This window comes from Mirounga angustirostris, unplaced genomic scaffold (assembly GCF_029215605.1).
Source record: "Mirounga angustirostris isolate CCGP_5_RB_7025 unplaced genomic scaffold, mMirAng1.0.hap1 SCAF_6, whole genome shotgun sequence".
NCBI classification, from domain to species: Eukaryota; Metazoa; Chordata; class Mammalia; order Carnivora; family Phocidae; genus Mirounga; species Mirounga angustirostris.
Genome location: NW_026991714.1, coordinates 149543546 through 149558097, shown reverse-complemented (window position 1 = coordinate 149558097; position 14552 = coordinate 149543546). Strand labels below are relative to the sequence as shown.

Below are 14552 nucleotides of genomic sequence, written 5' to 3'. Positions count from 1 at the left end.
TCTTAGTGGAAGTGCTCTTTCCAGTCCTGCTCTAATTACCGCCACTTGTGCATATTAAGTTCTTCAACAACATGAACTGATGTGGAAGAAATTAGCCTTTTGTCTAATATTTAGCGCTCTGTTCTTACTATTTACAGTGAATGATGGGTTGGGAGGGGGAGGAAGATGACAGAAAGGAGTCCCAGGATGATACCTTACGTAGTGACTCTGGCATAAGGAAGCATTTTTTTAATAAAGTAAATTAAAAGTCAGAACAAAAGATTTAACAGACCTCAGAATTCTCCTTGAAAATTCCCAAAGCCAACAATCCAAGTTTTTTCTATTCTATAAGAATTTTAAATATATATTATTTATTTTTCCCCAATATATAAGGATTTAGGCTTTTATACTACCTTAGTTCTAACATGTAACTCTGATACGTGTTAGATGCTGGAAAACTAAAAACTGATTATTCATCTCAACATATTGTTTGTAAAGCAATTAGTTAAAACATACTTAGCAGAGAAAGGTTGATTACACTGATGACCCTCCTCTTAACAACCCTCCCTTTTGCTTATGCCCAGAGGTAATAGTTAAGCAGGCATTCACCGATGTCCAGAACCATTGAGACGAGGCTGTTCTGTCAATATCAAGAGAGAATGGATGTGATTCATTTTTACATGAATACAGATTTTCTTTTCAGGGGCCAGATGCAGGACTCGGTCCCTATCACAATGCCCTGAGTTAGATCATTTGAAATTCCACAGGGAACGTGGTGACTAGAGAAGGGGGTGGTTGCTAGGGCCACATGAAGGACTCTCCTGTCTGCCATTTTAAAAGAGCTCCTCCTTTTTTTTTTTTTTTAAGATTCTATTTATTTGAGAGAAAGCGAGAGAGAGAGCGTGTGCAAGCGCACGAGTAGGGGGGAGGGGCAAAGGCAGAGGGAGAAGGGAGCCCGATGTGGGACACGATTCCAGGACCCTGGGATCGTGACTGAGCCGAAGGCAGACGCTTAACCGACTGAACCACCCAGGTGCCCTGAAAAAGCTCCTCTCTTACACATAGTATCCCTGGGAGTAGAATGGGGAGCCTGGGATTTAGATGATCACTGGTGACACCAGAGGACATGTACAAAAAGCTAATGGTTTTCTGGTCTGTGTGATGAGACTTTCACTGTTTTCTATCAGGGCAGATGGTATTCCTCAGCTCAGATCAGATTCGAGGGAGAGCTCCTTGGAGCATCTAGGACTCGAGTCCTGGGTTGGTGGCTCAGGGGGTCAGCTACTTTGCATACTACCCCAGCACCGTAACCCAAGGAAATCATTTGCCTCTCTGGGCAGACAAGTGCCCATCCTCAAAATGATAAGAGCGAATGAAGTGACGGCCAAGTTGTTGTCCACCCCTCAGTAACCTAACATGGTATTCTATCGCAGCACCTGCCAGACTCACTACAACCAATTTTGGAGAATTGTGTGTTTTCTCCTTTTAACTGCAGTTACAATGTACTTCCTGCCCAAAAATTTAAAAACAAAACAAAAAACTCATGCTCTTCAGTGAGTCCAGGGACAGCAGCATAGTGGCAAGCTACATTTAATAATTATCATTCCCGGGCGCCTGGGTGGCTCAGTTGGTTAAGCGACTGCCTTCGGCTCAGGTCATGATCCTGGAGTCCCTGGATCGAGTCCCGCATCGGGCTCCCTGCTCGGCGGGGAGTCTGCTTCTCCCTCTGACCCTCCCCCCTCTCATGTGCTCTCTCTCTCTCATTCTGTCTCAAATAAATAAATAAAATCTTTAAAAATAAATAAATAAATAAAAAATAAAATAATAATAATTATCATTCCCTTGTAATTACAATGTATGATCTCTGTGGCTTGCTAGGAGTATGGCATAAATTTGCCTAATGCACATGTGACACTCTTGTTAGTGATCTGGTCCCTTTCCTACTTGATAAATTATTATGGGTAGAGGTTATAAATAGAGCTAGAGTCTTTGCACTTTGACCTCTCTGTGGCACCATTTATGGGAAGCTAACACGTGGTTCCTTGATCCTGGTGCATCTGGCCAGCCCATAACTCAGGCACTTGGATGAGGACTAGGTGCCAGATCAGTATTTGTACTCCAGAGGAACTCAACGATAAGATGTAGATCAAGGACGGAGCTTAGCCAAGCACCAAGGGAAGAGGACTGTTCTCCAGTACGGCCAGGATAAATAACCATTTAGAAAAGTCAGTAACAATAGCTTTGGCGATCCTAGTATAATTATGGCTAGGATAATAGGCTAGTGTTTTGGTTTTTATAACTGTAATCATAATTTCCGTGCCATAGCATACCAGGAAAGGGGGACAGATCTTAAGTTTGGGTATAATATTATTGAATACTCATCTATTTCTGGTATTTTACATCTTACAGTGATTCTATAAACTTGAATTATGTACCTACTATGTGAAATAACGGTGAGAGAAGGATCCAAAGTTATGATAAATCATTTCTATGTTCAAAGTGTTAAAAGCTGATAGTACAAATTATTAATATTTGAAACTACTGGAATGGGATCCACAGATAATATATAATATAGGTATATAACACATAGGCATATTTTACATACATATATTCATTTTGAGGATAAATTATAAATTTAAAATAAAAAATAGAACAGCAGCATTCTGCAGAGATTAGAAGTGAGGGGATTTGGGTTCAGTTCATCCGTTTACTCCAATTCAGTAACAAAGCATGTTCTGAGCCTGACACTGGACTAAATGCACCTTGGACATAAAATGAATTAAATAGGGTCCATCCCTCAATGAGTTCAGAGTCATGAGAAAAAAGAGCTACAATCCAGTGTGAGACAGACTTGCTTTAGTAAAGATGTGGAGACAACCATGCCTGAGGGGCAACCTGTGCTGGGGGATTTTGGACAGGACAGAGGGTGGGACAGATGTGGTTATTCTGGAAATTCCACAGAAAGAAGAGGTGACATGTAGCTAGGCTGAAGGATGAACAGAGACTTTGCCAAGGGGTTTCAGGATTTCTGAAGGTGACTCTGGAAGGTAACTGGGAAATGGATTAGGGAGGAGAGAGGGAGGGGAGAGATGGAGGTGTGGAATGAGGGGGGAGGGGAGAGAGTGGGGGAGAGAGGGAGGGGGAGAAGAAGTGGGAGAGAATGAAGGAGAGCTGAGGGGGGAGATAGAGGAGGGAGAGAGGGAGAAAGCAAGCCTGCTGCTTGGCTATTTCAGTGGTCAGAGGGAAAACTTCTGAAAGTTTCAACAAGGGTAGTGGAAAGTGGCCCAAGAGGAAGGACGGTGGAGCCTGCTGAGGGCAAATCCACTGACCCAGCTGGTGGGACCAAGCAGAAAGGACTAGTGGAGCTTAAGGCCAAGGTGCACGGCTTGGCCACCTGGATGAATGCCGGCCGTAGGCTGTATTTGGAAAGACAGAGCAGAAGGCTGGAGAAAAGATATGATTTAGAACAAGCTGGATGTATGGTGCCCCTCAGATATTCAAGTGGAGATGCATTTGGGAGAATATGTGGATATTTTGGGTCCTGGTTCTTTAACTACCTGGAGTCAGGGCTAGCGACATGTACAGAAACCAAGGCCCAGGAGGAAGAGACTTGCCTAAATTCACCCAGCTCGCAAGGGAGACAGCCAGCCTGAAACTCAGAGCCTAACCTCAGGTTCCCTCTGAACAATGCTGGAGTTGTCCATGGTGCTGACATGGAGCCGGCCAGATTCTAGCCCTAGACATAGAGCACTGCACTTTGGGAAACACAGCCTGTCCCATCCAGATCTACACAGCAAGAGCCATCACATCCCCCAACGTGCTGCATTTCCCTGCACTCGAGGGAGTGCAGGGAAATGTGGGGTGAGAGCGCATCTCCACCATTGTTTCACGACCCAGCAAGCTCAGGTCCCCATAAGTGAGATGATTTATCCACAGTGGCAGAGCGTGAGTCAGTCAGAGCCACAGAGAGCACCAGGGGAACTCGGTGATCTAATTCAGGGAGAATTAAAAACAGATGCTTCTGCTCTGCAGTCTGCGGAGCCCCCCGACACTGCCGAGGACGGAGACATCCGAGATTTCAGGTTTTCCTCCGCTCCAGGAAACACAAGTGCTTGGGAGCCAAACTCACTTGCTTTTAACTCCTAACGGCTACACACAGAGGACTGAAGAAAGGGATGTTTTAACTACATTCCCCTTAAATTAACTTGATGAGTTGGCGACAGCGTGCTAAAGAAACTGTGGCAAGGTCCAAGTATTTATAGGAGCATCAGCCGAGCTGAGCTCCGACTGGAGAAGCTACAACCACGCTCCTCTGCAAAAGCACAGGGAGTGGGGGGGAGAGGTGTTACTACAAAGCCTAGCAGAGTCTCCGGGAAGAGAACAAAGCTTGTGTGCCAACTGACGAAGCAGCTTGAGATTTAGGACAGACTTTTATTTCTTTGGAAATGTACAGAACAATAATTTTGCAAGAAAAGTCCCCATACTTAAAACTCCCATTTTTAAGAGAAAAAGACTAACCAAAGGAATTGAATCTACAGCTTTAATCGTTTACCACAGTTGAGTCACGTGGAGCACGGAAAAGGGTTTTGCACCAGCACCATGGCACACCGTCAGGTCACGTGATGGTCTCAACGCAAAGCATTTGGTCACATGGCTCAGCTCTCTGACGGAGAAGGGGATGCAGGCAGGGAAAGGAGAGATGTCGAGGTAAATGTAACAGGAGCTCCTGGGGACTCAGGTCTCATACACAGCCCTGGTACTTCTGGGCACTGAGTCTCACCCAGCACAAGCTATAGCCTATGTTTTGTTCAGAGAACACCTAGCGTGGGTCAGCCTGGCCTGGCTCCAGCCCTCTCACGTTCATGCTTTGAAACTCAAGAGTCAGGACTTTTTCCAGACTGCTTTCCTCCTGACAAATAGCATTCAGCATGGTGTGCATCTCCCCAGGACAGCGCTTCACAAACACCAGACCCAGCCTGCAGGAGATGGGTGGCGCCACCAGCAGCCTCCTGTCTCGTGTGTTTTGCCGGGCACACAAGCCCCAGGGGGTCCAGGGAGCTGTTTAAACCCCCACCAGAGTCCTAAATGACCATGATGAGGTCTACAACCCAGACTTGGAATACAAACATTCTCATGTGCTCGTTCCACCAGGGGTAAGTCTCTGAGCTGGGACTGCTCTGGGGAAGCAGGACTGAACTGCACGGTGGAGGAGGGTCACCTCTGACAGAGTGGAAGACACCATCAGGGTCTCCAACTCAGGCCCAGGCCCTCCTCCAGCCCACAGGAATAAAATGCTACTCCTGAGTTCCCTGGAGCAGAGCACGGGAACTCCTGGCCACTCATGAGCACCCTACTGACCCCATCCATTCTTTCCAAGATCTTACTGCAGACTCTTCCAGAAAAAGGGAAGTAGAAGTGCAGGGACCAAGCTCCAAGAAGATCTTGTGTGCTTTGCAGAAAATGTTTCACCATCTTCTTAAGTTCTAATAGAATGGAGGTGGAGATTCCACCTGGAGTGGACCCACCAGCTTCTTCCAAGAGAAGCCCTGTTTGACTGGGCAAGGAGTGGGCTCAGTGTGGGAGGAGATGGGGGCACGGGCCACGGCGCTGACCCAGATAGAGCAGCCCAGGGCAACTGGGACTAAAGCCAAGGTGAATTTGTCTTTTAAGGCTCTGTGCTCATTTGTTTAATTCAGTAAATACTACACAGTCAACTACCAGGATCCAGCTCCTGCTGTAGGTCCTGGGAATGGAGATGGGACAGCATCCCCCCTAGTCCTGGCACCTACATCTGGGGGTTAAAGGCAACATAATACAGAAACAAATAAGCAATTATTCATGGTGAGGACAGAGAAGGAGAAAAGAAAGGAGCGGTGGTAGGTGACCTGTCAGAATGGCTAGAGAATGAGGAGGTAATGTGTACCTGGGGGACAGAGGGACGAGGAGTGGCCAGCCATGCCAGGAGCAAGGACATGTGTTTCGGGCAGGGAGAAAGTAAAAGCCATGAAGACCAGAGCAATGGTGACCACTCCCACAGCACACCGTCTGCCGGGCAGCCTGCAGGGCCCCATCACCACACCTGGTGTCACTCAGGTATCAGTGCCGGCGCTGATGAGGGCAGTACCTCTCCCCCAGGCAGCCCCCCCACCCCAGGCACGATCTGGATAATCACAGGCACAGGGGTCTGTGCGCAGAGTCCCAGTGCCCTGTGTCCATCGGTGGCTTCTGTCCAGGTCCTCTGCTCTAGCCAGGACAGCAGGTGCTGCTTTCTTCTGGCCACTTGGCTAAGACTAAGGAGTCCTTTGCTCTGTGTCAGCCAGAGTTGGCCAGACGACTAACCTTCAGACACTGCCCTCTCCGGCGAGTTGTCTGCTTCAGATCAACCCGGTGACTTGGTGTGTTCCTTCCACAACAAGGCACCCCAGAGGAAAACCGTGTACGCAGGGATACACACCATGTGTCTGCCAGCCAGGGCACACCATTCCACAGGCAGATGCCCCAGCACTCGGGGGCCACACACACTCCCTCCATACGAAGCCTGCTCATACTCCAGCTCCTGAGGGCAGCTTCTCAGTAGTGGCAGAGGGCAAACAGGAATCAACTTGACAGAGTCGAGTCATTTTGTTAACAAGAACTCAGATTAGATTAATCTGTGATTACATGGTTCCGCAGTGTGATAAATTGGTTAATAACAGGATTCCCAATGTAGCGGCTTAACGGGAATTCAATAATTACAGGTACCCAGAATTGTACTGTTAGCCTAGGAAACGCGAGCACCCGCCTGCCAATCTAATAACTCAAAACCTATCTGGGACCGTTGAAGTGGTTATGATCTGGAGAGCATGCTTTCAGTATTAACCAAGCACCTGATAAAATTACCCCTTTGAACCTAACACACCATGTTGGATACCACAGTATCTCACAAACTCAGCTGCAAGGTCCTCGTTTTCCTTGTGAAAGGTCCAAGCTGAAGAATTCTTCCATAGGTATCTTTGTCACTGGTAGCTCTGTTTCCCACGATAAAATGAGTGATCAACAGTTAATAAGGATTACATGATATCTGAATTGCCTCTTAGGAAACTTTTTCACTGATTTGTCTTTGTGGGGGAGAGGGGGGTTGGAAATCCTCACCATAATTCAGGGAGACTGTCAGGCAGGGACTCGCCCAAGCCCACACGGCCCCCGCAACAACAAGAGGAAAAGGCAGGATGTTGGTCCCTATTCTTCCTACCACAGCACATAGCTGTGCTCATGGTTCATAAAAGCAGATTGCCACTTTCCACAACTGCCCTTAAGGGGAAGCATGCCTTCATCATCACGCGCTCTAGATTAGCAAGGTACGAGCTCACGAGGTTTCATTCTGCCTCCTATAAACTGCAGCGTAACTCAAAAAGGCCCTGTGAAATGAAGGGAAAAAAGAATTCTTGTTTTGGGAGCAGGGGTTAACTAGCCATAAACTTCCCTGACAATATTTTTAATTTTTCCAGTACTATTATAGTCTTCGATGGTAAGAAAAATGGAACAGTGCATTTAAAACATAAAAGGGTCCATTAGATGGGTCTTGAACTTGTTTTTAAAACTCCGGATAGTACAGCCTTGCTGTTTTGTCTTTCCAAAATGTCAAAATTTGGCTAGGATTAATGGTTCTCTAAATCAATAGGATTTCACGTTTATAAATGGTTTACGGCTCTACTGGATATAAAATGTTATGAGCTCATGTATTATCATCATCGCTGAGCCTTTACTGAAATCTACTGACATTTAGTTGGCCTCCAGACCAGACATGGAAGGAGCACAGGATGGAATTCTCCAGAAGCCTGGCGTGACGCAGCGCCCACGTTCAAATAATCGGGGTACAGGGACAGTGAGAAGGGGGGCAAGGCTCATCACTGCCATGACAGAAAAGTGTCACTGGACCAGGGCATCCCTTCCCCAAGGCCAAGGGAACCCCCTAGAAGTTAGTTAGTTAGGAGATCTACAATGGGCTTCCCAAAGCCATGAAGGGAAGGAAGGACCCCAGGCAGGCCGCAGTATTCTGTGGATAAATTTCTTAAGAAAAAACTGCCCTGAATCCTATCAGTCTAACACAAACATCGTCACTACTGTCAAAGGTCCTTCCTCATGGCTACACGTCTGCACACTTTGGCTTCAGCAATATAATCACAATTTTGGGTTATTTTCACCAAACACCTGCTCTTGCCTGAAAAACGGTCTTTGATCACCACTGAGTGACGTTCAATGGCATTGACTCCATAAACACACTGTTTTCTCCGAGGCTGGATATCGTGGCTCTGACCATGTTGGTAGGCAATGAGATTTCGTAAGGAGAACAGAAGCCAAGGTCATGTTATGCCACGACCATCTGAGGTGAGATCCATGGATTTCTCTGATCTTGTGAAAAGGTGCATGGGCACAGGGCTTTCACACCCCTGCTCTATATGTGCTGGGATGGCCCCTGAACACCCACACTTCTGGTTCCCTGTTTATTCTGTGAAGCACGTGTGCAGTCTATGGACAAGCAAAAGGGTTATGTGGATGTCACCTTTCTCATTACAACAAACACATGACATACCCTGACACCAGCTGAGTACGTTAATAAAACTTCAAAGGCTCCCCACAAAAACAAGTAAGTGATTTTCGAAGAAAATGAACCTATCTGAGACAGTTCCCAGGGACACAGAGCTAAAATAGATCAGAGCCGACTGCTTACTACCAAGCCATAAAATTACACAATACATATAACGCAAACCGATCACCACCCTGGTAGGATGTCACCACATTTTGCTGTCACTAAGGGGGATCTTTATATATGAAAGATCAAGCACTAAATTCTCCCCTCTCTCTTCTTCCCAGTGTGGAGCTGGACTTTAAGCAGCAAGAAGACAAGCTCCAGCCAGTTCTGAAGAAACTCCATCCTTTTGAGGAGACTCAGGTTGCACCTTCGCCTTACTCTCAGGAGCCCTACTCCGCTACTCCCAAACAAAAATCCAAACCCGAATCTAAAAAGCACGGAAGATGGAAACTCTGGTTTCTTTAAAACTCATGGTGTGTGGAGCCTAAAGGCCGTCTTTAAAACCCACTGGAGTTAAGTAAATCCTTTTCCAAAACGAATAGGATCGAGTGAGCCGTGGCTGGCTCGGGCGCCTCCCACTTCCCACCCTGCTTACCAAAAAGGCCTTTGTACCAACAGATAATGACCAGAAGCAAGGTAGTAAACGTCATACCTTGCCTGCTGTTCTTTGCCGTTCACGGATGTGGGATGTAAATTCTGAAATGAAGCTTAGGTAGTCAAAGATGATAAGTAAAAAATTCTATGACCCCAGCCCCACCCCAGATCGGCAAGTGTGTTATGTTATCAGCCTGCGACACGGTGGGCTGTCACTCTGTACACAGCTAAAACTCATAATTATTTTCAAGCCTTTACTTTTTCTTTTCTTTTTTTTAAATAATGAGAAGAAAAAGCAAGCCTTACGTTTGCAAAGGACTTCATTTTTATGTTTAATTTTGCAAATAAGCAGGGGGCGAGTGCCATTTTCAGCACATCAAATTCTGGAGAAAGCACAATTTTTTCAAGTGGTCGGAGACCATACTCTCTAAAATGTGACTATATGTGTATTTGCCTTCACGTGCTATAGCGCTAAGCCAAGTGACCACATCTCAGTGTCACACTGACACCTCAAACTTAGCATTCTCTTCATCTCCAGACCTGCGACATGTTTACTGCTCACTTTCCATATGGCCAGCAGCCAGGAGTCGCCCAAAGTCAGGACATGCCTTTAATCACTGAAGTTGACAGGGTCAGAGCTATTGGACACTAAGCTTTCTTAGATCTCATTTTTAATCTTTTGGTACCCAAAGGCCAAATGATAAATTCTGGGAAGAATTTGAAAACACACACAGAGATACACAATGGATAATACAGTCACCAATAAATCACAGGTGTTCTCTGCCACTGGAAAGTGTTTCCGTGGATCAGTCCTTGAGACACTGTTCATCGCCAAAAGCGCAGCCAGACGTTTCATACAATTCATTCTGCTCTGTAACCACCGTGGAAGACCGACCATCTCAAAGAGAAACCGCGTGTTTAGTTTAGCTGCTACCAACAAACAAACTTAATGTCACCTACATCTAACCTATTAGTCAGTTGTACTCAGTAACATACCTAGGGGAAAGCTGTGAGTCAAATGTTTTTAGGTATTTTTTAAATAAACAGTGACACTGAGAGTTCTCTTTTGATTACACATTGCAATATAAATCTTAGTTCCTTTATTTTTCCACTCATTCTTTTGCACCTTTCCAAGTATCTTTTTATAGAAACCAAAAGCCCCTCGTCTACAAATGACTCAGTCTGTCAATTTTCTGCTTTTCACGATAGGAAGTAGAGAATCTTATTCTGCCTGTTTTTGTACAACTTAAATTTTGAATAGTTTGTCAACATACAAGAAAACCTAGTCTTCAAGTTTCTGTCCAAAAGTTTCACATCTAATCTCATGCTGACATGGACACCTCACTGATTCGATGCCAATAGCGAAGTGGCTACCCTTGGTAAAAGGATCTCTACCCGCATTTTTCACATCAGAGCTATTTTTTGCCGTGCGTTTTCCTCCTCACTCAACAGCAAATCTATTTTAGTTCTAAGTGTTTCAATTCTACAAGGACTTAGTGATCAGACATCAGACCTGGAATTGATAAAAATGAAGAGTGTATACTGTAAGCATTCTTTGGGGACTACTCATGCTATAGTGCAGATGTAGGCTTTAATTAAAAGAAAAACACACATCTTTTGTGGAAGCACTACGTGAAGATAGAAATCCTTATCAGTAAGCAGAACTGAGAAATATTTTTGTGCAAGGAAAAGGACAGACATGTTAATCCTGTACCATGAAGGAAGTGCAATTGTTTCATGTAGACAAAAATTCAAAAAAAAAAAAAAAATGTGTTTCATGTATTTTATACTGTTTTTAACTAAAGTTATAAAAATGTTTGCAACAAGTTATATCCCCTTGTGTTTTAAGAATCCCGACTATCCTGGTGAATTGAAATAAGGGTGTTAGCAGCTTTCTAATTAGTGCTATACATCTGTCTCAACAAGAGGGCATCCTAGTAAACAGAATGACATCATTGTTTGAAAGCAGTCTAGACCCCCCCCCCAAAAAAAACCGAATTTTTTTTTCAGAGTCAAAAAGGAAACTGAAGATAAACTAATTCCTATTTAAAACTAAAAGTATCTTCAGAATAGAAAAAAAATATTTTCCAAAATCATTTCATAATTTAATTGCAATGTGTCACGAACAGATGCCGATTCTTCTCTTAGAAAGATTTAAGTAAAAACTTTGATACAAAACCAAGGTAAAAAGTACAGTGTTCCCTCATATGTATATGTACACATGGCATTACGTATAGAGATTAAATTATTATACTTGTCACTAAGTTCTTTATTAATTTTTAAATAAAAAATCAAAGGTAATATTTTGTGTGGCTCTTAAACTTATTTCATGGTCTCGATAATTTGGGGAAATACAAGTAATCTAAGAAAGTAATAATAAAGGAAGGATACTGGGGCTAAAAAGAACTTCCTCCAGTCTTCAGGAGAGGAAATGATGGTCAGGCGGCCGCCGGCTCATCTGGCCTGGCTGGAGGGGGCAGCGCTGAAATGCAGCTCAGACGGTACTTACGAGACCCCGGAGGCTGGCAGGGGCTTCAGCCACCAGAACAGGGCACTAAGCACAATACAAGCTCACAGCAGGATCTAGCTAACTCGTGTAATTTTTAAAGAACCTCAAGGAGACAAGTGAACTCATCAGTGTTTCCAAGCCAAATCCTGTAATGGCCCCATGGAGACAGCTTTTCTCTAAATCATCCACCAAGCAGCTCCCAGCCCCAGGGAATTGGCCACCGCCTTCTTTTCTTCTTCTTTGGGGGAGGAAGGGAGGGTGAGTGAAAGATCGACACCCCAGCTGGGCTGAGCACCCTGTCCCTCCAGCAGAGACCAACCCAATACTCGTGCCCTCTCTCAAGGGAGAGGTCCGCCTGGAAGGAAGCCTGGGAGCAGAGAGGTCCCCACCCCCTTCCCTGCTGTCTGCACTAACAGAGTCCACCTGCCAGGATGGTGGGACCACTGAAGCTGAGACAGAGGCTTTGCTGACCTCACACGCTCACCAGGGAAAAGAAGAGATGGGTGTAACCTGTGTGCAGGGTGTGGAGGAAGACCCAGTGTGCCAGCCTGGGGCATCTGGGGAAAAATCCTCCAGGTCCCAGTCCCTGCTCACTGAGCCACCTACAGGTGCTGCATCGACAAAGCAGATACAGCAAAGGGCATTCCCTCGTGGGTACTTTCCTAGTGACTGGTTTGTGACTGGCCTCCAAGGAGGGGTCCCAGGGCCTCTGCATCTGCTCCTTGGATCTCAGGCCCTCCCCCAACCCCAGCAGAGTATAAATGGGGAGGAAATCGAGGTGTGGGAAAACCTTCCTAATTCGCAAAGGGCATAGGACGTGGGCAGGGTGAGGAACACAATCATGGATTACAACTCAGATGACGCACCATCAAATCAGAGTGCCTGCTTTGTGCCTTTCGGAGAAGAGCCAACCAGGTCATGAGCGTGTCCATTCCAAGCCGCCTGGAAGAGCACGGCTCCTTTACGAAGCCCACCACCAGAGGACTGACCCTTCCGGAGCACTTTTATCAGCGAGTAAAATCTGACTTGATTACTAAGCGAGGCAGTTTTGTTGGTGCAGGGTCACCTAAAGATTTCAGCAGCCGCTTTCCATACTGACACATCTCCTTTCATCTAGAAAAGCTCTATCACTGGCACATTTGGTCTGAGATAAGTGTGTGACCAATTTATTTACTGGAAGAGCTATAGGACTCAGAAGAGAGCGTTCCATGTTGTGGCTTGGTGTTAACTAATCATGCGATCATGTGCAGCATACATTTTGGCAGATGAGAAGGTCACGTGAGAGCAGCATACTGCCTTTTAAGTAGCTTGATAATTAGCTGAAGATACCTTTGTGGTTCAGTATGAATATGCAAGGACTGCATAGAATATTTTACCCAGGCAGTGACATGGTGTTCCTTCCTCTGCGGTAAATCCACAGTCAGGGACCAACCTCGAGAAAACACTAGAAATGTGAGAAAGCCAGGAAGAATTGCTGTACCAATACCAAATAAAAATGAATATACATAAAGCCATCACAGCTCCCACGCGCACGCACGTCAGGCTACGCTTTTCTGAAAGCCACAAGTCTTCAAGGTAGATTTATTGGCAAACATACCATGAGAGACACTTTTTATGACACTCGTATAGAAGAGAGAGGTACCATCCACTTGGAACTTTTATAACGTATTACTTTCTTTTGCAAATGAAGATGAAGAACAGAATTTTTTAAGAACGACATTCATACCTTAACTCCTTTAGAACAAACATCGCAAAAATGAATGTTCATGCATAGGGACGAAACACATCTTGGTGAAAATACTGGGTCAGGAGTCTTGGTAAAAGGGCTCTCTTCACTGGGAGGCCAGTTCTAGGACACTCTTTTCCAAGTGCAGAAACAGGCCAGATCCTTATAAGTTACCGAGGCTCAAAGAAAGCACTGGGTTCTCACTAACAGCATCTCCCTGACCAGCGATGCTGATCTCACGATGAAACACAACCGGGGCCCGTCCGTGTCACCCCCAGTTGGTGCTCAGAGCAGGAGACAGAATAACTTCCACCAGGGAGTGTAGTGACTCAGGAGGTGTGCTGGTCACAAGAGCACAGAGACGATCCAGGCACCATTTTCCCCATTCCGAAGGCCTCCGGGTGCATTTTGCAAGGGACTCTTTCCTTAGAAAAGGCCCACAGTTTCATTTAAGTGAATTAGCAATTGCCAGGCTTCTGGTGGGTATCCAGGCCATAGAAAAGTCTTTAAAGGTCCTTCTTCTCACTCGATTACATTTTTAAAGGACCCATGAACAGTGTGTAAATCTGATCACCGGCAAGAAGCAAAAGCACCTAATATCACAGGGGGAGGCAACAGCCCTGTGGATGACTCCTCTGGTCCTCTCTCAACCCAGCGGTGTGTACAGTGCTGTATTCCAGCAAAGACACACGTGAATGGGGGGAGGTGCAAGGTGGGGGGTGGGTACCAGTCACCCAGCAAAAGGCTGGTCAGGGCGCCGGTCCACAAACAAGAGCACTTAACCCAGCACGGCTTAGACCCATATACCACGACGAGGAACACTGCCTGACACTGAGGGCCTCAGAAACTCCCAAAAAGGAAGAGAAAAATAAAATCTGAAATTGGACAATATAAAACTAAGCATGGGATGCCTGGGTGGCTCAGTCGGTTAAGCATCTGCCTTCGGCTCAGGTCATGATTCCAGGGTCCTGGGATCGAGTCCCGCATCGGGCTCCCTGCTCCACGGGGAGCCTGCTTCTCCCTCTGCCTCTGCCTCTCTCTCTCTGTCTCTCATGAATAAACAAATAAAATCTTTAAAAAAAATAAAACTAAGCATGTCACTCAATTATCCTACAGTATCAGACCCCAATGGAATAAAGATAAAATGGCATCTCAATTCTGCAGCAAGGTGA

General features: G+C 45.7%; 2 protein-coding genes across 7 annotated transcripts in view; one reads left to right on the top strand and one right to left on the bottom strand.

The window, feature by feature from the left end:
• The window catches only part of INSYN2A (inhibitory synaptic factor 2A), a 38545-nt gene extending 28394 nt beyond the window's left edge, over window positions 1-10151 (top strand). Inside the window, exon 3 of the mRNA XM_064595457.1 lies at window positions 8833-10151. Coding sequence (XP_064451527.1) covers window positions 8833-9016 — 184 coding nt within the window. The 3' untranslated portion in view covers window positions 9017-10151. The remainder of the gene's footprint in view (window positions 1-8832) is intronic.
• Window positions 1-14552, bottom strand: part of DOCK1 (dedicator of cytokinesis 1) — a 489580-nt gene that overhangs the window by 284797 nt on the left and 190231 nt on the right. The window lies entirely within an intron of this gene.